This window comes from Xiphophorus couchianus, chromosome 5 (genome assembly GCF_001444195.1).
Source record: "Xiphophorus couchianus chromosome 5, X_couchianus-1.0, whole genome shotgun sequence".
NCBI lineage: Eukaryota > Metazoa > Chordata > Actinopteri > Cyprinodontiformes > Poeciliidae > Xiphophorus > Xiphophorus couchianus.
In genome coordinates this window covers 39,624,998-39,651,282 of record NC_040232.1, presented here as the reverse complement: position 1 = coordinate 39,651,282, position 26,285 = coordinate 39,624,998, and the positions used below count along the sequence as shown (strand labels likewise).

The 26,285-nt window shown below is 38.6% G+C and overlaps 1 protein-coding gene across 2 annotated transcripts in view; it reads left to right on the top strand.

Annotated features, from left to right (window-relative positions):
• The window catches only part of LOC114145204 (protein sidekick-1-like), a 493,057-nt gene that overhangs the window by 463,302 nt on the left and 3,470 nt on the right, over positions 1-26,285 (top strand). For both annotated transcript variants that reach the window (XM_028018670.1, XM_028018669.1), the window contains 14 exons: positions 128-231; positions 337-407; positions 1,267-1,405; positions 4,463-4,519; positions 4,826-4,927; positions 6,528-6,643; positions 14,079-14,265; positions 14,353-14,490; positions 14,569-14,730; positions 16,222-16,347; positions 16,747-16,911; positions 19,248-19,385; positions 21,093-21,213; positions 21,295-21,424. In XM_028018670.1, coding sequence (XP_027874471.1) covers positions 128-231; positions 337-407; positions 1,267-1,405; positions 4,463-4,519; positions 4,826-4,927; positions 6,528-6,643; positions 14,079-14,265; positions 14,353-14,490; positions 14,569-14,730; positions 16,222-16,347; positions 16,747-16,911; positions 19,248-19,385; positions 21,093-21,213; positions 21,295-21,424 — 1,756 coding nt within the window. The remainder of the gene's footprint in view (positions 1-127; positions 232-336; positions 408-1,266; positions 1,406-4,462; positions 4,520-4,825; positions 4,928-6,527; positions 6,644-14,078; positions 14,266-14,352; positions 14,491-14,568; positions 14,731-16,221; positions 16,348-16,746; positions 16,912-19,247; positions 19,386-21,092; positions 21,214-21,294; positions 21,425-26,285) is intronic.

Sequence of the window (26,285 nt, the reverse complement as noted above, 5' to 3'; positions counted from 1 at the left end):
CTGGAATTTGACAATGTTGTGTCTGTTTGCATCTTACACTCGCTGTGAGTGCTTGAAACTAAAGTGAAATTTATTGTTTGTGCACACATTTTGGCTAATAAAGCTGATTCTGATTGCGGTTGTTTAGGCTGAAGCCCTTCACATCATACAAGATTCGAATGCTTGCCACCAATGACGTAGGAGATAGTGTCCTCAGCAAGGAGACAGAGGCTGTTACTACTCTACAGGACGGTAAGGGTTGGAATGCTTAAAGAATGAAGGGAAACCTGGATGCAGTGGAGCTGATGTCTGTATGAAGCAATTACCTGTTCATTTTTTTGTCTGTCTTCTTTCCAGTTCCTAATGAGCCGCCAGTGATCCTCTCAGTGAAACCAACAACTACTACCTCAGTAATGGTGCAGTGGAAGGTATTTCTCTTCTTCAAACATTACAAATGTCCTTTTTAAACATAGATCTCAACTCAACATACTATATCTTTAAAGATCAGGTTAATCATTTACTTTAAGAGACGAGGCTTGTCAGATTTTAATTTTATATAAATTTGCTTTCTGTTGGTGTCTGTGAAATTGGTTATTCTTATTTATTAAAGCAGAAAATGTCAAAGAGCAGTGAGGATAAATTTTAAGTACAGAGGAAAGTAGAAAAGAACTGAGGGATGGACTGTCTTAGCCAGGAGAGAAATGTTCAACTCTTAATGATTATATACCAGCAGGCGATGTGGTACAGGTTGAAAGGTGCCCTCAGCAGTCAATCCAGCAACAGAGGAAATAGAGAGGAAGAGGAAAAGACAGTAGATCCCTTCTGAGTACTTTACAGCTTGCCTCTCTTTCTCTTCTGTCTGTAAATGTCTTTTCTCATCTTTGTAGCCTTATGTCAAAGCAGAAAGAGGCAATGAAAACACAAAGTCACCAGCAATTTCGTCACCCTTTATGAGAGTGCCAAACCTATTGAAGCATCACTTTCCCCTTTGCAAGTTACTGAAAGACCGATAGTCTAACCTTTTAAATTGGATGACTAATAAAATACAGCTCAAATGCAGTTCTGCTGGCGTTCCTTTATCCTGTCTGTGGCAAAAAAAAAAAACTAGCTCATTTGAAAAAACATATAATAGGCTCACAAGTTGTCTTTGAAGAAATGTATTACTAATGTCTATGGAAATATATACACTGCTCAAAAAAATAAAGGGAACACTTAAACAGGTGTTTAACACTTAAAGTGTTCCCTTTATTTTTTTGAGCAGTATATGTCGGTTTGCATGTTTTCTAGCGCCCCAGTGAAGACAGTATTAATGGAGTCCTGACTGGATACAGGCTGTATTACAGGGAGCTACCTGCAAATGAATCCACTGTCAGTGATGACCGAGTCCAGACAACCAAAAACCATAACACAAGTGCCCTCATTACAGGTACGTAGATCTGCTTTTTATGGAGTCAGCCAGCTGCTACATCAACTCTACTTGAGAAGAAATAACTCCATGGTGTACAAACACCTCTAACTTAACTTTTCAACAATCTAATCTAAAGTATGTGTTATTTTTTGCAATTTGCCCTCTTACCCAATTGAGAAAGGGTCAACCAAATCTGAGAATCTCAAGGCTCTAGAGTGTGACCAATTGCACATGTAATTGCCTTTAAAAAAACTCTGAAGCTGCAGAGCAACTAGTCATTCTAGGAAAATAAAGTCTCTGCAACACAGAAAGTCTCCCTCTGGTTCAGTGACAGACATATATTAGGCCCATATTGTACTCTAAGCCAATTAGAAACCGTGAAGGACAAGTTATGCCAACAAGTTATTGTCTGCCATTTTAGCTTGTGAGCTGTGTGGCTCCACAGCTCACAAAATATTTTGTTTATTTTGTTGTTGTTACTAATATGGCCACAAAACTTAACATAGTTTTTGTTCAGCTCTGAATACTTCAAAGTCTCAAACAGAAAAACAGGATGAATCTCTGGAAAAAATTGTAACAGTTAAACCTTGACAGATAAATTTGTGTTATTTAGTCATAATACTGTTTGATTGGCTGAATTTTAAGCTGCAACCAATGTGAGTTACACAAAGTGACACCATTTACAAGTTGTGCATGCTCCAACAGTATTGGCAGACTGTCTGTCAACCACGTTTTTAAAAGTCCTGATAAATGCACTTCGCTGACGTTTGTAAGCTTGATGTTCTTTTCACCAAAGCACTTTACTTTTTAGTAACTGTAAGTTAACTGTCTTGTACAATTCTCCTTCAAATGAAGAGTTTTAAGTTTTACAAAGTTGTTAATCATTTGCAATTCAATATTGCCTTTATGACAGTTAATTTAGAGGGAAAAGTGAGCCTGCAAACTGTGATATTAAATGTGACATGCATGATGTAGCTCCTGTAATGCCATCAGTTGTGTTCTCGTCGGTTGGTTGGACCCTCATGATGTCAGGATTGCCTGGTGTTGGAAAACTCGGAATGGACTGCCACTAATTCAGAGAAGTTTAGTTTAGTTTATTTCAGACAAACCTTTCACCGACAGTGTAAACGACACAAAGTACATAATATATTTCTTTTAAAAAAGAAAAAAACAAACAAAAAAAAAAAAACACATCACATCGGTGATTATGAGTCTGAAAAGGAGTATGCTGAAGTATAACTTATGTAGTCATACCCCTTTTCCAGCTGTAATTTATCACAGTATTTTCAATGTCCGATATCCTTTCTGACAAAGGAAATAATAAGTATAATAAGATTTCCTCAGCTAGATGAAAATAGTGCATACACACACATACACATCTGTACACATGCATATATATATATTTACATATACACGTACATACACCCATATACACACCCATCTGCTTATAGACAAAATACACTGTTATTTTCATACCTTTATATATTTACCCACACCTGCGCCGACATGCCACCTACTTGATGACATCATACCTAATGTTTTAGTTCCCAACCAGGATTATCCCCCTTGTTCTTCCTTATAACTTTGAATAATAGCTGCCTTGAGACCTTTCTTAAAATGTCTCATACTTGGACTTTGCTTCAGCTCTTTAGAGAGTTTATTCCAGATCCTCACACCAACCCCCGAAATGCACAATGTTTTCATTGTTGTACGAGCCTTCAAAGTTCTGAAGTTAAGGTTTTCTCTATAGTCATATCCCCCCACTCTATCGGAAAATAATTGTTGAATCTTTTCTGGCAGTATTTTATTTCTGACTTTAAACATAATCTGTGCAGTTTGAAACTCTACTAAATCAGTGAATTTCAATAAATAAGAATCTATAAATAGATTGTGGGTATGACAGTAAAAATCAACCTTATGAACTAAACGAATGGCTCTTTTTTGTAATGTGCATAATGGTTGTAGTAACGTTCTGTAAGTGTTGCCCCAAATTTCCACACAGTAACTTAGGTAAGGTAAAATAGGTGAGCAGTACAGAATGTATAGGGCAGAGGAGTTTAAATATTTTCTAGCATTAGCAAGAACTGCAATACTTCTTACCAATTTAGATTGGACATATCTTATATGAGGTTTCCAACAGATCTTGTTTTGAATCAGTACTCCCAAAAACCTAATTTCAGTCACTCTCTCCACAATCATATTATCAATTTGTATTAAATCACTCTTCTCTTTACACTTACCGAACAACATAAACTTTGTTTTATCTAAATTTAGTGACAATTTGTTAATATTAAACCACTCCTTCAGTTTACATAAGTCTTGATTCATTTCAAACAACATCTTTCTTAAATCTTCACCCGTGCCAAAGATGGTTGAGTCATTAGCAAATAGTACAAAGTTAAATCTCTTAGATACCTTACATATGTCATTTATATACAAAATAAACAATTTTGGCCCCAATACCGAGCCCTGAGGGACACCACAAACAATATCCAAGCATGAGGATTGGAAATTACCCAACTGCACAAATTGTTGCCTATTGCTGAGATAATTTTTCATCCAGTGCAACACTACTCCTCTTAGACCATAACACTCAAGTTTTCTGAGTAGTATATCATGATCAATTGTGTCAAATGCTTTTTTCAAATTAATAAATACCCCAACAGCATGTTTCTTTTTATCTAAAGCACTGGTCACCTCTTCCATTAAATGCAGAACTGCCATTGCTGTGGATCCTTGTTCAAATGATAATTTTCAGCTTTGATAAATGTTTTTATTTGCATTGTACACTATGCTGTGTTTATCTATTTTCATCTATTTTTGGGTAACGATATTTTCCTCCTCTCTACTCCTCAAACTCAGCAGCATCTCTGTCTGTAGGTATAGATTGGTGGAAAAATTTCTACCCACTGCAAAGTATAGAGTCCTGCAATAATACTGAAGCAAAAATGTCTTTGAATGCTTTGTTCTTCAATACAGTGATTCTATTAAATCCCATTATAATTGAGCAGTTTGTTGTTGGACTCAAAGCGCAATTGATTTCCTCTCCATTTGTTTTCTTTCACTTTTCCAAAGCCAAGAGCACCTTCAAGACAGTCAGCAGTGCCTCACTCACAGAGTTTGAGTTGACACGTAAGTTACAAAGTCGACCAACATAAAGCCAAAGTCTTTACACTGATACACTGATTATGGTTATAAATGTCATATTCACTTTTAACGAGATAACTAGAACTGTGTCCAAATGTGTGACTTCATTGGGGATGTTCTCTAATCTACACAGGGTGAAAGAAATTATACATAAATCCTCAGTTTTGTACTGTACAATTATTATGACATTATTTTGACATTAATGTCGGATGTAAACTTCTGACTAGAGATGTGTGTTTTCATGTTTAGTGCAACAGAAATGCTTTGAAAAGATTTGACATTTGTTTACAGAACTAAAGAAGTTCAGACATTATCATATTGTGATGACGAGCTACAACATCATCGGTGAGAGCCATCCATCCGCTCCGGTTGAGGTGTCTGTTGGAGAGGCAGGTAGGTGAAAAGAAACAATCATGAAACATATTTATGACAGAAGAAAGATAGGATATGACAGAAGAAAGTCTTGTTTTCAGATCAACTTCTATATTTCCATTTCTCAGAAGAGATATGTGAATGCCTTCAGTGCAAAAAAGAAATTTCAGACTTTTCAATTTTTACACATTTATGTTTTTACCATATTCAATAACAAGCTATACACACGATTTCTTTCTTTAGGACATGGATATTTAATTTCCAGGTAACCTTGAGTTTCTTCGAAATTATCCTACAAGTATTGCTCTAAATTACCTCCAACTGTTTGCAGAGTAGAAACAGTCAGACTCTTGAAGGTTGAATGGAGCGTCACTGCATAGTCTGTATTAGCATTCTGAAGAGTTTTTCTGCTAGGTTTAGTTACAGACACCAGCTCAGGTCAAGTTAAAGACCTGTTGCCTTTCATTGTCTTTTTTATTACTGTAATTCATTACGAAGGTTGCTTTCAAAGGTATCCTGAACTAATTGCTAGTGTGCTTTAGAGTATTATCTCCATGAAAAGTAAATGTTTACCTCTGCTGTAAATTCAGAGCATTTAGGTAAAATGACAGCATTTCAACAGCCTGATGTTAGTCTGTTTGACAGAAGGAATAACAGTAAGTTATATTTTGCTTGAAGTTGCAGTGACCAAGCTAAAACGACGAAATAATAGACTAAAAAGGAAAATAAATTTGTTTTCAGCCAGTGCAGATGCTCAATTCTGAGTTTTGATAGCTTTTAGGATTTCATCAACAACCTTTCATGTAATTGTGTGAAGTTGTTCAAAGGTACCGAGGAACCAAGTGCACTTTCAGTTAAAAAGATTTTTAATCTTATTGGAGTTTTAGACTTTTTGTCTTCTTTCTAGTGGGCTTTGTCCAGTCCCCCCACCCTGCTTCAGTAAAATGATCTTTTAAAGTCTCTGTTGGGTTCTCTAATAGGAAGCATCCATGTGTATCCATCATGAAATATGACACAAGGTTAACTATTTTATAGTGAAGGCTGTACCTCTTTTACGTTTACTTGTAAAGTCAAAGCAGGAGTCCTAAAACAGCCAGCTTACTTTGTCATTCAACCCACAATTATAAAGACACACACACAAACACACACCTGAAACAGCAAGACATTTGTAAACTACAAACAAGAGTAGAGGTAAATAGAATTCCACATTGTTTTAGAAACACTTCCACTTGCAGTGCATCGGAGCAGCGCTGCATTCATATCACCCATGCATGTGTAGGGGTGTGTTTGTTAGTGTGCTGTGTGAGTGTGTTTGCAGAGTTTAGTAGGCCGTACGTACCACATAGTGAGGAGTAAAAGGTGAGGATAGGGGAGCGTAGCAGGAGGGGGAGCCAGAAAAGCCTGGAGGGGAATGATGAAATCAGGTGATATGGACTTCTCTTCCAGCCTCAGGTGCACACAGCTCAGTGTTCATTCTTATGTGCAGTACAGTGGCATAACAAGGTCCTGCCTGAGGCTCATTCTAACTGGAAGGGTAGAGCATATTTTCCTCGTTTCCCAGTCTTTTAACATGCAGCTGTTCACACACAGTAACCAGCACCTCTCGTCTCTCCGGCTGCAGCTCCTTCGGTGGCGCCTCAGTTGATCAAGGTGTCAGCCGTGTCTCCCTCCACCCTGGAAGTGACCTGGGACATGCCGCCCCTGGAGACCCAGAATGGACTCATCCAAGGCTACAAGGTGACTCAGAGAAACAAGCACAAACACACAGGGAACAAATACAACATGTCTGCCAGGGGAAAGGCAAAGTGACACTCAAACACACACTTAAATAAACGCTTAAAATAAGTGTCCACATCAAGCCTGCTGAAGGAGGGTTAATGCTGCTGTGTCTTCAAGTGTCTTAGAGACAAGAAAAAAAGAATTACATATGAAGGAAAATCTGAAAATTCCTTAATGGTTTCAGTATGATTTCTTTGTCCGTCCTCCATCTCTTACTCTAGGCACTTCAGACGCAAGGTTATCTGTCCTTGAGACACTGGTGTGTGTCAGAGTTAAGGACAAAAATGTTAAAGAAAGGAGTGTAATATTTGCAGAGCAAAGGAGTGAGACGTAAAAGTGGTTCCCCTAGAATCCAGATCAGAGAAGAAGATGGAGGGATGGTGTTTAAACTGCCGGATGGGCGGGTTTAGGTTTGAGGAGCAGGTTGTAAAGCACTGGAGGGGGGTAAGAGATTAAGATGAAAGAACAAGAGCAAAGAAAGAATAATAAATAAATTTAGAGGTTGTGACTTCTTTTACTGTTTGATGAATAGCTCAGACAACAGGATGGTAACACACAAAGAGGAAAGGCGACAGCTTGGCTGGTTCTACCTGTGATTCTTAGGAGGTTTTGATTTCAGAGCAAATTGTCTCTCTGTTTTGTTGAATTCTTGTCTTTGTTGGGTTAATCTGGGTTTTTTAAGCTCCTGTTGGATATTTCTGCTTTTGGTTCAGTCAGTATTCTGCACAACTGTCTCTCCTGCTCTCAGTCTCTGATCAACAACCTGATCTTCATGGCTCCTGTGCTCCCTCATGATGCAAGTTTTTTGTTTTTCTTTGTTCAGTGCCAGATTCTCTTTGTTCCTCCTTTCTGTCTGGTGGTTTTTTTACCCACCATGCCAAGTCAGCTTCTGCACATTTTTCCTTGGCAGTGAGCTTGTTTAGTTTTGTGCTTATCAAAGATTAGTGGTTGTACCACCTGCCAGTCTTCATTCTGGCTCTGATGCATTCAGGGCCTAAACCTCTGAACCATATATAATGATAATACACAGCTGTGTTTGGTCTTCAGGTACCATTTAACCTTTGTTGTGAGAGGCACCAAGTTGTTAAATGCCTGGTCTATCATTTGCACCAGAACAGTGCTAGAACCAAGAAAAAGTCTTACGGTTGTAGTTTCTTCTTGTGCAAAGCAGGGTGAACATGTTATTGGGCCATATTTTAACCCTTGGTAAGCCAGTACCCAGAACAATCAAATAATCAAACAAATGTGTATGAGTGGTGCTATAGAAAACTTGCCTTTCCAGGTTTATTTTTTTACATACTCATATTCATTAAATTTGTTAGTTATTACAATTTTATAGTTTATAGAAAAGCTCACTTTTCTCAGTAACACAGTGTTTATGTTAATTATGCAGCTATTCTGTTATAATTGCAGCTAAAGAAGACACATTTAAGATTAGGATATTATATCAGACACATAAAAAACATTTTTATTATGTAAATGTGAGACTAATGAGAAGTATGTTGAATTCCTTCTTAAAGTTTATTTTCAAAAGGTGCCTTGTCTGATAAACGAACTTTGATCACTTCTTCTAATTTATTTGATATTCATATAGATACTGAGCTTTCATACCGACCTATGTTGATTTCAGATAGCTTTTTTCTTTAAGAAGTACAATATTGATTGAAATCTGAGTCATAATTACTGAGGTTATTCTATGACAAAATAACGTTAATTTTGTTTACATACATGCATGTACTGTATGTAAACAAAAATACATACATGTATGTAAACGTCAATTTTGTTTACATACATGTACGTAAACAAAATTGACTTTACTTTGTCATAAAATAACCTCAGTTATTATGACTCAAATTTCAAATCTAGATTGTACTTCTTAAAGAAAAAAAGCTATCTGAAATCAATGTAGGTTTGTATGAAAGTTCAGTTGCCACTTTTGCTAAATCTCAAAGGTTCACTATTATGTAAAATTCACTTTTTGAACATTTCTGTACTCATCTCCTGCTTCTAGGAACAGTCCAAGAGCTTTTTTTTGGTTTCTGCAAAGCACCCTGTTTCAAAAGCCTCTAAATTGTTGCGTCATAATTTTGTTACCTAGCAGATCCAAGCAATGTCCAGCCCCTCATCTGGCAACACAAGTGGAGCTCCACCCACTTCATTACAATTGTTCTGCTGGATTTATGCTGCACAATGGCTGTTGGATATGGAACATATTTTGCTGTCGGCTGCAATACAGAGCAGGTGTCCAGTCACATAGAACAAAGCTGTGTGGCTTCATTTTATGTTTTGTTTGCAATGTCCCTTGTGATGTTGCCAGAGAAAGTTGTAGTTTATGCAGATCAGTTTAGGAAGGAGTTCTTTGAAAACTACTAACAAGATTTACCAAAAGACTTGGTAGCAGGTTTTGTTCCTGCTGTTCATCACAAATGTGCAGATGATGGCATACATAATGGTTTCTTTTGTATTGTTGTTCAGGATGAACATGATTTGTCATTTAGCACAAGCTAACACTGAATGATAGCTTCTGCTAGATCCACTAGTCATCTCCATTTAATGTTGGAATTGTAGTAAACTGAAAGGGATAGTTTATATTGAGAAGATGCAATTTGTGACAGTATGTCAGGCACTCAGACATACTGACATTGTCTGTGTTTTTTTTGTTGTTGTTGTTTTACATATAGAGGTAATTGCTTCTCCTCTAACCCTGCAAAGGTAATTTTTTTAAAAAAAGGTTGCATTTGCGGAAAAAGATATTTTTGTGGTGAGTTATTGTGCTTCTGCATTAGCAGGAGCTAATGAAAACAGTGAGTTGAGAGGACTTGGCCAGCAGCAGCTAATTTGCATAATCATGATGTAGCTTTAAACAACGCATTCCGCAAAACAAGCAAAACTGATTGAGTGAAATCTCAATATCCGAGAATGATTTTGTATATTAAATAAATGAGCATGTGTGGTATACCTCAAAGACCTATCCTATAGCAAGAATAAATAAGATTAATGTCTTGATATTTATCTGTCTGGAAAGAGTTAAAAGGCAGCTTGTAAGGCTTTGGGACTCCAGTGAACCACACATGGAGAAAACATGGAACAATATTGGCCCCTTTCCATTAGTGGGCAGCTTAAAAAAGTACATGAAATTAACACAGCAATTCAGAAACAGACCATCACACGATGTTCAAAATGATTTTTTTTTTTTTTTTTTTGATCATCTGAAACATGTTCAGTGACAAAAATACAAAAACAGTGAAAGTCTTTTTGGGAAGACTACTAAATCAATTCTCAACAGTTGAAAAATGTAAATAACATTTTTATACAGTAAAAATAATCATCTATGATAGATAAAAAGTTTGTTTTTAATTGTCCTGAAAATTCCAACTACAAAGTCTGATTCTTTGAACAACAATGGAGGAAATTACAAAGTGAGTTCAACTTTTATTTTGCAGTTCTCACTAAATACAGCAAGGCATATCATTCTGTTTAAATGGAACTTCCCCCTGTGTGCTGAAGGTAATATATACTATGATTTTTAGCTGATTGTATCAATAAGTTATTGTGTATTTCATTACAGTAAGAACTCCTAGAAGAAAAGATATGGTCAAATGCTGCCCTCAAGTGCTGCTCAGAAGCTGCTACTTTCAGCTTTGAAAGCACTAAATATGGATTATGGTGCTCCATAGTGCTATATATTCTGAATAACAAGAAAATTGAGCCATTTGTATACCTCTCTGCTGCAGTTTTATTTCCCAACTGCAAAAATATATTTCAACGTCAGTTTTTATGACAAATTAAAAAATGTAAAGCATTTATTAAATATACCAGTCTTATGTTGCTATTTGAAAAGTTATTGTCATATTAGCAAAGTATCAGATCTTATCTACAACTGAGTGAACACTTTATTCAGGTGTTCTCAGACAACAAATACATCTTGTATTAATTATTACACTGTGCTTTTCAGCACATCATTATGATTATTTGTGCATGTTTGTTTTTGTGGTTTCTTGGTACTCTATTCTTTGTGTACGCCTTTCTGAACCATTCTCTTTAACAGAAGACTGGCTCTGGATCAGTCTCTATAAACACCACAATATTACCTTCTGACTGCAGATCAGACAATAATGAGTTTGTTGTTCCTGTATCGTTTATCTGTTTAAAAAAAAGGTGCTAAAGTGTTCAAAGACAAAATTGACTCAACACATAAAGGTAGGCTTCAGAAAAGTTACATGAGTCAAAGAAAATCTTCAGTGACACCAAAACTACCAGAAATATATTTAGATCTATTTTTTTTGTCATTAAGGTGGAAAGTATATGCTTTTTATCATAATTTTCAACAAATATTAATCTAAAAACATACAACAGTTGTATCTTTTTCATTATTTGAAACCCAAAAAACATAAATAATTTGTTGGTTTCTTAAAAATGACCAAAAATGTTCCTAAAGCAGATGTCATCCCCCGAGCTCTCACATCAATAGTTCATTGATTTGATCAAAGATTTCCTGCAGTGCTGAGGCATCTTCTGCTGTTTTTTGGTTTAGCCAAGTAGGACGGATGACCGCTCCAAGATGGCTGCCATATTTCCTGCGCCCGAGCACCCAATGCGAGATCTACTTTTTGTTATGTCTGTTGTCTGCACCCTATTCTAGATCCTCTCCTGTTTAGTCGTACTCCTAGCGATGTGTTGTCACCCTGTGGATTTTATACCATAAGGAATGGATGAAGGGTCTCTGAGATCTATCAGGGCAGTGTACACACAATAACAAATGTAAATGTTTTATCACTTAATATATAGTTAGTTGTTCCTCTTCAAGTTTCCAGATGATGGATTGAGTTGAGCTGTGTTCTATGTTTAAAGCTTTGGATATTCTGGGTGTGCCGTGGTGGCGTAGAGGATAGCACGACCCATGTTTGGAGGCCTTGAGTCCTCGATGCGGCCGTCGCAGGTTCGACTCCTGGACCCGACGATATTTGCCGCATGTCTTCCCCCCTTTCCTGTCAGCCTACTTTCATTTAAGGAACACTAGAGCCCACAAAAGACCCCCTGAAGGGGTAAAAGAAAAAAGCTTAGGATATTCTCTTACAAACTGTCAAGAAAATCCGAGCTCATCCCACTTCCCCATGCTGGAGATTTTAGTTTAACAGTAATAATAAATAAAGTTATCTTTAAAATGAATCACTCAAGTGACATCAAGGCCCAACAGTAGACTTAAGTGTCAATAAAATAAATCTGGTTGTGTGTGTTGTTTTTGTCTCATGCAAACTTTGCTTTAATTCTACTTTTTTCTATCTAATCATAAGAAATCATAGTCAGTCAGAGAGAGTCATTAAACAGGAAAAGCAGGTTTCCTGGAAAAAGAGGAAGTATGTTTCCAGCCTGCAGATTTATAAAAATAGCTGAGACTATTTTAAAGCATGAAAGTTTTAAAAAATTAAATCTAAACATTTTGAGTAATTTAATAAGATTCAAAGTAAAATACTTATATTAATATTGATTTACTTGTAATAATACTTACACTTATATTTGTGAGAACACTTACAAGAGAAACAAGTAACTGTAACTTTAGTAGTAAATAATTAGAATCATGTATTATTCTTGGTTTCTTTTCAGAAAAACATCTGTAATAACTCACATTAAGATCATAATAAGAGTAACTAATAAGTTATGGTTATAAAATCATAAATGAATGATAGATCAGAGAAGCTGAAGAAAATAAATGTGATATAAGTTATGGTTATAAAATTATAAATGAATGATAAATCAGAGAAGCTAAAGAAAATAAATGTGATATAAATGTGATTTTGACATTGAACTTGAAATGGTGTAAAAAGGTGTAACTGCAATTAAACATCACTGATATGTTGGAGGTAGATAGTAGGTGAAAGGTTGTGCAGGCAAGGGGAACAGGTGGTTGAGCAACCCTGAGACATTAGCACAGACATCAGGACATAATGTCTGTAAGACAGTGATGGATATGAGATCATCTGTCTAAGCAGTCAGCCAATTAAACAAGCACAGCAACAGTGCTAGCCAATGAAAACGCACCAAAAGGTGGATAAACCCTATAAAAGGTGGGTGCAAAAGAGGAACCTTTCGTTGGATCCTCCGGGCAGCTTCGAGCCAAGATCGAGATGGACAAAGAACTCTGCAGCTGAAGAAGAGCCGGGGCCACGGAGCCGGAGACTGTCCTGCACATGGAGACCAACCCGTCAGCCCCACAATCTGTGGCTTCGAATCGCACTTCTCTCATCGGCTGGGTTCTGACCCCAAAGACAAAGATGAAGACAAAGACAAGGAAGAAGAACTGGTGCCTTTTTTCCTGCCAGCACCAAGTCCTGTGTGACCTCACCATCCATGCGGAGAAGAAGTTCATCGGACCTACAGAGATCCCTGCCTTCGTCGATCAACTTCTTCCTCCTGCTGCCACACCTTCTTCGTTGTCGTGCCAGGTCTGGGGTTCGAGGCGCCAAACTCCGTCCGTCTCGCTCAAAGGTTCCCTTTTTTAGTTCTCAGTATCAGCAGTAGGGAAAGATAGACTAGATGACTGATTTTACTTATTTGATTATTTCTGCTACTGAATTAAGCTGTACTGACCCTTGCAAAAATGCCTTACTAATAAAATATTTAGCATAAAGAAAATCTAAAGATGTTGTGGACATTCAGTTAATGAGTCACCTTAAAGTTCTTTGATGGTTGTAAAATAGCTATGATGTTTGATTCTGGAGAGGAAGAGGTGGAAAATGTTTTTAGGTTGCTGGTAGCCCATATTTAAAACATCATCCTTGGGACTCGACCGAGTCACTAAAACCTACCTGGTTCAATAACAAATGCAAGTTGCAAAATAGAGAACGAGCGACCGTTAACAGGTGTGCTCTGTGAAACTAGTTGGCTGTAGGCTGCTCAGTCTGGCTAATTCACAGGGGGAAGAAGGGTGGGACACCTGGATGTAGGCCGTCAGATAACCAGGCGAATCGTTTCTCGAAACCAGCTTAAACAGAGTTTACTTCAGTTCTGGACAGGGTAAATCCCAGCAGATTTAGGAAACTCAACGGACCCGTTAGACGGAGAGCTGGTAGCACATCTCCCCTCTCAGAAGAGGAAGTACGAGAGTGAGAGAGTAGAGACAGAAAGGAGGGGGGGGGGTGTTGCGCAACAACACAACTTTCTCTGACCTGCTGTGTTTCTTCATGCTGTTCATTCACTGAAGTTCTTTAAGTAACCTTCACTGTACAGTTGGATTTGTCCTTAAAACTAGATTACACACAGATTTACAATTTATGTGAATTTTAAAGGACTTGGTTGCACTGGGTTATATTTAAAGTTTTCAGTTTGAATGAGGCTGAGTACAAGGTTTTTATGGAATGGCAACAGTATGAATCTTTTGTTCACTGTGTACCAGATTCATTACTGGGAAAGAGACAACCAGAACCAGACTGAGAAGATGAAGGTGATTTTTGTCCCAGATACCCGGGTTCACCTCACAAACCTGACCAGCTACACACCATATATGGTCACACTGACTGCCTTTAACACTGCTGGGGATGGACCTCCCAGTGACCCCCGTGGGACCCGGACTCTGCAGTCTGGTAGGAAGTTTGTTACTACTCAGTTCCCTGAAAACTAAACCATCAGGCAGCGTGTCTTCTGATCTCCTTGGTCTGTTTGTTCCGCAGCGCCCAGCCAGCCGAGCTACCTGACCTTCTCTGAAGTGATGGGGGGCAGCGTCAACGTGTCCTGGGGAGCTCCACTCACTCCCAATGGACAAGTGGAAGGCTACCGGGTCATCTATCAGCCCACTGCTCCTGTACAAGGTATGCACAAACACAGACACTCACTCACTAAAGGGCATGTCTGCTGTTACAAAGTGCTTTCTCCTCAAAAATCTGCAGGAGTGAGTAAAGTGGTGACAGTTGATGTGAAAGGGAGCTGGCAGCGATGGCTAAAAGTTCGAGACCTGATCAAAGGAGCAACATATATGTTTGGGGTTCAAGCTCTCACAGTCAGCTACGGATCAGCAGTGGAAGCAAACATCACAGCTCAACCTGTGAAAGGTGGGCAGAGCTGACAGAAATCTCTACATGTTGTCACTTTAGACTTTGCTTCAACTCAAATGATGTTATTTAGAGTATTAAACATTCAAAGTGTCTTTTGGTGTTTTGTTTAGCAAAGATTTAGATATCCCCAGCTGAAAATTAAAAAAGAAATTAAGATTTGATTTGACCTTCTAAAGTATTTCTTTTTAGCAAAATACAGGTATGAAGTTTACATACAAGTAACCTTTAAATACAGGTCCCAGTTGATACAGTTAAGCCCAAAATTATTCATACCCTCAACAGATTGTATTTTAAATTTATTTTTACTTAACTAAGAAGCTTGTCTAACAGAGGATAATGGGACTATTGTTACATCTCTGCTCTCAGTTTTTATTTTATTTTTTTACATTTTTTATACCCATCTAAAATTCAATGGAAAATTTGTCATTTGCATTTCAGCGGTCACAACTGCTGAAAGGCTTTTTTTCTATTCCTCTGGTTTAATTCCTTAACGGTTGAAGATCTCCTTGCCATCACCCTAAACGTTAGCTTCCTCCTTGGATTCTTCTTCAGATTCAAATCCGGACTCTCCCAAAAGTTTTCATTACTTCACACAAAAAATTAAGTATAATTGGATATTTGACATCGAGAGAAGCCAGTTATAGTGGCTCAGGCATCTGGTTAGGATGCCTCCTGGATGGCTCCTTGGTGAGGTGTTCCGGGCACAACCCACTGGTAGGAGGCCCCGGGGAAGACCCAGGACACGCTGAGGGACTATGTTTCTCGACTGGCCTGGGAACGCCTCAGGATTCCCCCGGAGGAGCTGGAACAAGTGGCTGGGGAGAGCCTTCTTAGGCTGCTACCCCCGTGACCAGACCCCGGATAAGCGGAAGAAGATGGATGGATGGATATTTGACCACTCTTCTTGGTAGAAATGGTCGCTCATTTAAACTGGTCCCTGCACTGCTCCTTGTTTTCAGCATTCCTTACAAATTTCCAACAAGCGTTTTGCCAGTACAATTAATAATTCACTATATTTATATACTGGCAGTTTACAACAAATGTCATCTCAAGGCATTTTACAAAATATTATTTCAATTCAATCACACTTACATTCCAATTGATCCTAGGTATCAAACAGTGCAGTATGCTCAATTAATCACTCAATGTGTTAAAAGGTTTCTATCTAAGGAAACCCAGGATAATGTATTGAATTGTATTGAACCAAACATGAAGTACCAACCTCTACCCCTTCCCCTCCTGACACAAATGGAAACAAAAATGGAAATGAATACTTATTGTTATTATCAGGCCAGTTTTTTTTATCGAACCAATACTGATATGTTAAAAAATGACTAATACAAGTCGATACTGATGTTAGTGCCAATGTATTGTGCATTGCTAATAAATTATAGGTAGGATTAAACTAATTTCTGTGGGTTGATTCCCAGGAAAACAACACAAATCAGTACCATGTCTACATGTGAATGTGTTCCTCTGATACTGAAGGGTCCCCTGGGCCGCCGGTGGAAATGTCCGTCACCAAGACATCCTCTGCCCTCACTATCCACTGGTCAGAGGGAGACATGGGTGCAACTCCTGTTACTGGTTACGTTGTGGAGGCGCGTCCCTCAGGTGAGCTCTGTTACTCATTGCTCCGACCTTTGCACTGTCTGTACTGATTATTTTACTTACTCACACTAAACTGTTCTGAGTGCAAGTCTCTGCATTGTGCAAAATCAAGTCAGGCACAATTAAATACCAGTGTGTGTGCGTGTCTGTGTGTGGGGGTGGGCGTGTGTGGGCATGTGTGTCATACAGGAAAGGAAACAGCTTCAGCACTCTGCAGGAGAGCAATTGTAGTCTTTGATTTAATTTTCTTCTGCTAACAATGAATAAGCCTCTTTATTAAAAGTCGTAACAGCAATTACTGTCTCCACCACAATATTTTACCCATCTAAAATGTGTCCTTTCTTACTCACAGCTAATAATTATATCCATCCACTTGTGTTAATGAAACTTGTATTCCTGTAGACGAGGGAGTCTGGGATTCCTTCATCCGACTCCTCCCTCCAGCCAGCAGGTCCATCTCCGTGCCACTGGAGCGTCTGAGGTCAGGGGTCAGCTATGAGTTCAGAGTCATTGCTGTGAATCGCTATGGTTACGGACAGCCAAGCGCACCCTCCGTGGCTCTTGCTGGTAAACACACACAGATGTGCAAACCACTGGAGATAAAGCTGGGGAAGTTTAGACAGTAGTTTAGACATATTGTCTGCCTGATGGATGCAACATAGAGGAGGAAGATACTGAGGTGATTGGGCTTTTGCTGCCACCTAAAGGCAGAACTGCTTCAGCTACAGCCTGTGTAAAAGGTCAAACAGAAATCTAAACTCAGATACTTATCAGTTAGCTTTAAACATTTTTTTAGCACTTCTAATGAACAGATCAGAGGAACAGACACTTAGAGTTGTCTTTATTTTCAAAGGATTTGCTGCAACATTTTACTTTTCGTATTCTAAATGCACAATATGCTGAATGAGTGTAAAATTAAAAAACACTACTGTGCTGTTAAACGGGCAATGTTATGTAAAATCAGTGACTTTTTTAAGCTCTACATCAGGTTATAATGTTTTTCCTTCATTAAAAACATACCGGAAGTGTTCTCTTCTTTCATCTATGTTTAAGAAATCCTTCAGTCTCCCATGGCAACCATTCAACTATGTATGCAGTTGAATGGAATAGTACCTCCTCAAAGAGCAGACCTCCCTGCAACTTCCTCCTTCAGACTAGCTAGCAGCAATTAGTAAACACCAGATGGAACTGTGCATCTGCAAAGTCTGATTTCATTTGGCAAAACCTTTGTTAGAGGGTTAATAGAGGAGCCATGTTGTGATGAGTTCCTGAGTTTCAGAAAGAGCAGGAGTTTTTAAAGAGACAAAGATCCAATTTCAAGGCGTTAAATTATGAAGTTGAATTTCTTTTAAGTCATATTTGATATGCATAGCATTTTTATAACAAGCGAAGGCAGCATAGTTCTTTGATTGTGCCATGAAATGGCACTATGCCTGGAAAATACACAATACTGCCCTTTTAAAAAATGTTCCCCCTGACATTTTCTTTTTTTTTTCTTTTTTGTCCCACTAATGTGTTTCAGACCATTAAGTAAATTTTAATGTCAGAAAAGGACATTTAGAGTAAATAGAAAATACCTATTTATGCTGGTGCAGCAAAAGCCGTTGCTATGTTGGTATCCGTTGCTATTAAAGTGGTTTGGAGTCACTTGGATCTTTAATGTAAGTATATTATTAGCACAATGATCTGTTTGAATAATTTGGGGGGAAAAAAAACAAAACATCATTGTGTTTTTTTTTTTGTTTGTTTGTTTGTTTTTTACAAATCACAAAGCATCTTCTGCTATGATGTTTGGACAGTCATAGCAGTACAAACATTGTTTGGACTGCTACGTCCAAACAATGGACATAAGAAAATACAAAGAAAATTTGTATTTTCTTGTGCTCAAAAGAAAATACAAATTGACAGAATTGATGAGAAATTATCTGAAATGTTTTTGCAATCATCATATATTATGGAGAGTGGTATTTAAATAATTTCTTGAGTGTGGCTGGGGAATTTTCGATCTTTATTTTACCCCAGGAGGTATAGCTTTTATTTTTTTTCTGTTTTACAGATGACCAAGTTGGTTTATACGGAGCCCTTTAGGGGACATGGGGAATTTTTTTTCTTTTGCTTTCCCTCGCAATAATGTACTGATCAGTTCACGCGGCATAACTGAATACTGTAAGCCGTTCTTACGGTGGCCATTGTACTTTTTGCTATAAGGCTTTTGCGAGGTTTTTCCATGCATATTAGTATCTTGTTGTGAAATATCTGAAGTTGTATATCTTTTTCTTTAGGATAGAAATGCACCACAAACCGAATATGAACAGAAACTTTCTGTAAGAAGGAAAGAAGTAAAAATTACATCCAAACTATTTGGACTATTTCTGTCTCCTTGTGTTGGTAATCTGGATAGTTTAAAGCAGGGGTGCTCAAGTCCAATCCTCGAGAGCTACCATCCTGCAACTTTTAGAAGCATTCTTACTCCAACAGACCGAGATCGGCTCTGAACAGGCCTGGTAATGAGCCATTCATTTGATTCAGGTTTGTTGGAGCAGGGAATCATCTGAAAGCTGCAGGGTGGTGGCTGTCGAGGAGTGAACCTGAGCACCCCTGCTTTAAAGGGATGTTTTCATGTGCAGTTCCATCTGAACCTTACACAGACAGACAAAAACATGCAGTGAATAAATCGATTTTCAATCACTTTTTTGCACCAAAGAGTTTAGAATAAACACTGAGGCTCTTTAAATGTATATACGTTTGAAATTTTAAATTGACATTTGTGACTGTATACAAAATAGACCAGCAAATATTGCAGCATGCATATTGTTAAATTCACTTTTGTAGCACTATATGTTCAATAGAATCAAGAATAAACCCGACATGTTTAATGTCCTAATCCATCTCTCTGCATGCAGCGCTGTCGGAGCGTCCTTTTTATGAAGAGTGGTGGTTCCTGCTGGTGATGGCTCTGGTGGGCCTCATCCTCATCCTGGTCCTGGTCTTTACTCTGCTCTTGCATGGACACAGCACCAAGTACAAGGCCTGTGGTACAGGTCTGTGCTTCTCTTATTCAACCCTTCAGTCTTTCAGGTGCCACAATTGTGCAGATGATGTTTTTCCATTTATTTTTATTCTTCAGACAAAAACGTTTCAGCTTAAATAGCATCATTTATCTTTACCTGAACATAGAGATTCAGAATAGTCTGTTTTTATGACACTGAAAAGTTGAGACACTTTTGGGGCACCTATCCACGTGTTTGTTTGTAAAACTGCCTCCAGCCGCTTGTTGAGCTGAGAGGTGTAACCTTGTTCCTTCACTCTGATGAATCGGGACAGAGCCCACTCCCAAGTGTCTGACTGGATTTTTCTTTTCCTCACTTTAATTTATTATTCTCAAATGGTTTTATTTTAGTACAGAAATCTACTCAGCTTTTTGTAGTTGCGGCACTAGCTACATCATTTGCACTTTTAATATTTAATTTTCCTTTTAAGAGATCAATAAGGTATTTTGAATTGAACCAAAGCCAAATAAATGATGGAGATCAGTTGAACCTAACTCCATTTGCTTCATTTCTCCAATACTGAGCTTTAGAGATTTCGTTTATGTTCCATCCTCCTCTTTGAAAAGGTGGAAAGCTGACTTTTGCTCCTCCTCTAGTCTTATTTGTCACAGCTCCTGTTATTTTAACATATTTAATTGCTGTACTATGTTAATATATTCATTATAATTACTATATTTAACTGTAAATTTAGCCACTTCTGAAAATCAACACACATTTCCCTTTTCCAGAATGCCATTTGGCTCTTTGCTGCACCACATTTATAGCCCTAAGAAATAGAAAGGCATGGATTATTGATTAACATCTAATCAACATAAATAGCTTGATAATTAAACTAATAGATGCACAAAATGACTTAACTTGAATTTTCTTAGTATTGTTAGGGTGCCACTTGTGAATTATTTCTTTATGTTGAAATTTTTAATTGATTAATTGACTTTCCGACATAATAGCAGATGAGAGTAAATTATCATAATTATTGCATTTGCTTAACAGAAAGAAGAAAAGTTTTCTCCTTAATCGTCCTCCGCCTTAAAAGGATCCATGTTTAGTTGTAACAATAGACTAATTGAGAAATATTTATTTTAGATGTAAAAGCAATACAGCAATAATACTGTAGGCTGTTTAGTTTCTATAATTTTTAATAAAATTTGTCAAACAGATGATTACATTATGTGATAAGAAATCATGACTGGGGGATTTATTCAACTTTTTTTTAAAATTCTGTTTACTTTTGTTGGAATGAGTCTGCTCACAGATAATCTGTGAAAAGATTGATCTCCTCCACCTCCTCCCTGAGCTGCTGTTGCTACAGGAAGGCCTTAGTGCTGTCAGTCAATGCTGCTAATGCATTCATGACATTCCCTGATAGCTGCAGCATAGCAAAGAGCAAGGGGGATGAGCAGCGCTACATGAGATTGTGACTGACTGCGTTAAGCCCCTCCTCCTGCCTCTGATTGGTTATTTCTGGTTAGCACTGGGAGCACTGGAAGGAGGCAGAGGAGCTTGATTTTTTTTCTCACTGATTTTCTGTCTCATACCATACTGTCAGGACATGGTGACAGTTTCAACACATATGTAAAAAAAATAGCTGAGTAGTGGAGGTAGAATTTAAAAAAACAAGATGTCCTGCTGTATAGTAACAGTAATCTACTGGACCTGCTTCTTCAAACGTCCTTCTCCTTTTTTCTATTTCCGCAGGAAAGCACATTACTCCAGGGGAGGAGTCTGTAACCCTCGACAACGGTGGTTTTACTTCTCTGGAGCTAAACAGCAGAACACTCAACACCAAGAACTCCTTCCTCAAAAAGAATGGGACCAGGTTAGCTCTCCCAGAGGATTACACAGCACTAATCCTCATTGGACGAAAAGTAACAGTTTCATCATCCAAATTTGTGTCCAGATCTCCACCCAGGCCCAGTCCAGGTGGACTCCACTATTCTGATGAAGACATCTGTAACAACTATAACGGAGCCGTGCTCACTGAAAGCACCACACTCACAGAGAAACCCACTGAGGTCTCTGAATCAGAGGTATCTGTGTTTTCTAGTCTGTCTTTATGGATGTGGCTTCCCAATGTTTGCCTCAGTTTAAGTTCCTCCTGTTTCTGTTTGGTGTAACTTCATCTCAGTTTGTGTCACAATTTTACACCCGTGTGTCTGACTTATGAAGATCAGTTGGTCAGTGTAGAATTCCACCTCCATGTGTGATCACTAGTTTTATCTACAGGTTGTGTGGGTTAATGCCTCAGAGTTTATGTTTCTACTGTTGTTAGGAAAGGATCAAACTAATACCTGTATAGTGAGAAAGATTAATCCTTCACATTGTGCCTCAATCAGTTTCAGTTCTGGACAGAGTTCATGCAGCTGAATCCATAATTTGATATAAAATATTCTAACAAGTCTTGAAAAGCAGGGCATTTATTTTTTAAGTTTGGGAAAATATTTGGTTTTTCCGACTTTATTCCAAATTCTGTTCTCTAAATTCATTTATCTATCCATCCCTTTACCCTGAATTTGTCAAACCATTTGTCCATCTATTTTTCTACTTTCTTTTCATCCTTCCTTCCTTTTCTTGCTTTTTTTTCTGGCTTACATCAACTGTTAATGTATCTGCCATAAATTCACTTGTCATTTGTGTTCATACTTTCAAAGTGACCAAAACACAAATTAACTGAAAATTCTGGAACCACTGTCACATGTCACCAAACAATTGTGATTGATTTGATCCTTGCAATTCAGAAGCATGTTACATTTGGAAGAAGAAAATCTGTCTGATATTGTCTGAGGTGTACAGTCAAAAAAAGTGACAAGTATTTTCAGTCTTCAGTTTGTGTAACATGTCTCCTGTCAAAAAAGCTAAAAAGAGAAACATAGATTCATGACTGATCTAACTTATTATGGTCCTCAAAGGGTTAGTCTGCAAAACAACATAAAGCTCTGCTAACAGGCTCTGACTCGTACAAAGCTTTTAGTCCATCAGAGGAAGCTGAAAAGAGCCAGGTTAATCTCAGTGGATATAGATGCTCTAAGAAGGCTTTTTAAGATATTTGTTGTGGTATTACATCGCTGTGCTGTAACTTTGGTTTTATAGAATAGAATAGGTCTCTGATCGTTGTATATAATAAAATGAAATTCCAGATAAAAAGGACTACAAAGAATAACAAAGAAATCTAAACATTACTATATTAGACAAATACAGCATAATGAAAATAGTGTATATGTACTGATTATATTGCATCTTTTACAAATACTGTATGCATCATATTACACAGGTCTCACACTTTAGTACCTAGTGAATTTGTGTCTTACAAAAATAGTCAAATGCCTGGAACCTTGACATGCCATAAACTTTCACGTATTTTGCTTGAGATGTACAGTTGAAACCAGAAGTTTACATTCACAGAATACATTCATTTACATTCATGTACATACATTTACATTCACACATGCACCATTTTGTTTCTGAAGCTAAACCACTTTGTCTGAATGCTTTGCGCCATTGTTAATTTGGAAATCCAATTTTTATCTTCCGGACTGATGTCTTTAAATGTTTCCATCCAAATGTAATGATGCTCATTATGTCCAGATCAGGACATGACTCCAAAAATGGAAGTGACTGTTCCTGTGTGCATTTTCAAACTGCAATATGGTTTTTTAATGTTTCTTTTGAAGTCATGGTTTCCTCCTCACTGAGTGGCCTCACAGACCATGTTGGTGCAGAACTCCAAGTTTGGTCTCATGTGACTAGAGAACATTCTCCCACATTGTTTGCTGTGTCCCAATATGACTTGTGGCCAGTAACATATTAATGTAATCCAGTTATTTTTTTCAAGTAAAATAAGGAACTACAATTTTTTTTAAAAAGTCATCAAATTACTGTTACTCCACGCAAGCAGACTGTGATTTTGTTTGTGATCCTCTCATGACAATCATGTCTTTGCGTCGTCACTGGTCATGGTAACAGACCAAAGCGTAAATCAGCAGCAAACAGTACAGAGTGCAGCAGAACAATGTAGTGTTTAATGCTTGGAAGCGCCGTCATTAGCTCAGCTCAGTGATGAAAACATTAGCATGCGCTGTTCGCTCTGTGTGGGAAGAAAACTTATCTCTAGTGAAAACTCTACTTCAGATTTGAACAGTAAGCTGCAGAAACCCCCAGACCCTCTGACTTACTTGACCAATGCAGCTACCACATTGATTCCACCGGGCAAACCTCTGACAGCCCCTCTCCTGCTAAACAGGTGAAAAGATGGAAATGGTACTAATTCAGAGGACAGTCAGGAGATATCAATTTAAATTATTTTATATTATCATTATTTTGAATGAAAGAATGCAAACACAAAAATAATTGTGCTTTGTATGGTTAGGAAGAAATATAGTTTAACAGTAGAGAGACTTGATTTTCTTCATGGAATGTGCAGAAAAAATTCTTCAAATCAGACTTGCATTTCATGACATTTTTTGTGGTGAAATGTATATGAAGTTACAAGCCAAACAAAAATAAGTAACTAAATAAAGTAATTAAAGTAACTAAATACTTTTAAAATAAATAATCAGTAAAGTATTAACTAGATTATTTTCTTGGGGAAGTAATCAGTAATTAGTTTTGAATTACTACTTCAGGTAAGTTGACCAACACTCCTTGTGCCAAACCTCAATCTTAACTTCTGCTGTTACAATCCATCCTCCCCCCCAGTGGGTGAAGTTGATGCTGACTTTCTAAATGGACTCAATAACTTCTTTGGGAGGTTCGAGGCACTGAGCAGTACCCCGGCAAAGAAAACTGTTCCCCACCAGGAAGAGGAGGCACTCTGCCTGGACACAGCCGATGTGTTGAAGACTCTGAAAAGAGTCAACCCACGGAAGGCCCCAGGCCCCAACAACATACCTGGGCGGGTGTTCAGGGAATGCGCAGGTCAGCTGGCTGGTGTCCTAACAGACATTTTTAACACCTCACTGGACCAAGCCACAGTGCCAGCCTGTCTCAAAACTGCTTCCATCATTCCGGTGCCAAAGAAACCTCAAGTCACCTCTTTCAACGATTACCGGCCTGTGGCACTGACTCCCATCATGATGAAGTGCTTTGAAAGGCTGGTAAAAGAACACATCGTCTCCAGACTCCCCCCCACATTCGACCCGTTCCAGTTTGCCTACCGCCGAAACCGCTCCACTGAGGACGCCATCTCCTCCGCCCTACACCTGAGCCTGGCTCACCTGGAGGAGAAGAACACTCATGTGCGGATGTTGTTCCTGGACTTCAGCTCAGCGTTCCACACAATCATCCCACAGCATCTGGCAGAAGAACTGGGACACCTGGGCTTCAGCACCCCCTTGCGCAACTGGCTGCTAGATTCAGCAGCCAGTTGAATCTAGCAGCCAGTTGACTTCCTAGACTTCCTCACCGACAGACCTCAGTCAGTCCGGATCGGACAACCCACCTCCAATGTCATCACCCTCAGCACAGGCTCCCCTCAGGGCTGCGTCCTGAGCCCTCTGCTGTTCACTCTGATGACACACGACTGCGTCCCCAGGTTCTCCACCAACCACATCGTGAAGTTCGCGGACGACACAACGGTGGTGGGCCTCATCAGAGACGACAACGACCTGGACAACAGAGAGGAGGTGGAGCAGCTGGTGGACTGGTGCAGAGACAACAGACTGATCCTGAACGTTGACAAGACGAAGGAGATGATCGTCAACTTCAGGAAGAACCGGCCCAGCCACGCTCCACTGCTCATCAACAGCTCAGCTGTGGAGGTGGTCAGCAGCACCAAATTCCTGGGGGTGCACATCACAAACGACTTCACCTGGACTGTGAACACCACGTCTCTGGCCAAGAGGGCACAGAAGCGCTTGTATTTCCTGGAGGATGAGAAGAGCACACCTGCCCCCGCCCATCCTGAAGACGTTCTACAGAAGCACCATAGAGAGCATTCTGACCAACTGCCTCTCTGTGTGGTGTGGAAGCTGCAGCACCTCCGACTGGAAGAACGTGAGGAGAGTGGTGCGGACAGCAGAGAGTATCATCGGGGCCCCCTTCCCTCCATTCAGGACATTTCATCCCAGCGCTGCGTGTCCCGAGGCCGAAACATCATCAGTGACCCCTCACACCCCCACCATGGACTGTTCTCCCTGCTGGCCTCTGGAAAGAGGTTCTGCAGCATCCGGTGCAGGTCCACCAGGTTCCAAAATAGCTTTTTCCCACTTGCCATCAGACTGCTGAACTCTTAACTGGACTGCACTCAAAATTCTGGTCTCCACTTCATACCTTGCAAATGTACAGAGCTAAGTAACTCAATTTTACTGTCAGTCCTGCACTTTATATTTTATATTCATATTTTATACTGTATTTTATTTTATTCTGGAGTAACCTCACAACATTGGAACCTCAAAACACTGTCCTGAGCCGTATGCAACAAAATTTCATTCTGTATACACCCTGTGCATGCAAAATGACAATAAAGTCAGTCTAAGTCTAAGTCTCTTTCTTTCAATCCTGACTTTATTCTATCCATCTTGCATGAAGGCCAGAATTGCAGAATGAACAATCATTCTGTAAACGATAATTCACCTGAGCTGTGGATGTAAAGATATGATAGAAAACTTTACCAGTTTGAAATATAGGCTCAAGTTGACTGCATTGCTTGGTGACTAGGGTCAATTAGAATGTATGTATGATTGGATTGAGGTGACATGTTGTGAATTGCCACTAGTTATATAAATAAACCACTTATGTAACTTTTTGTTGTTTTATTTTATTTTATTTATTTTTTTATCTTTTTTATACGTTTTAAACTCAGATAGTTGTCCTGGATGTTATCTACAGATATTAGATGAAAGAGTGATCCCACTTTTAATTCTTTATATTAACTTCAAAACCAACTTTGTGTTG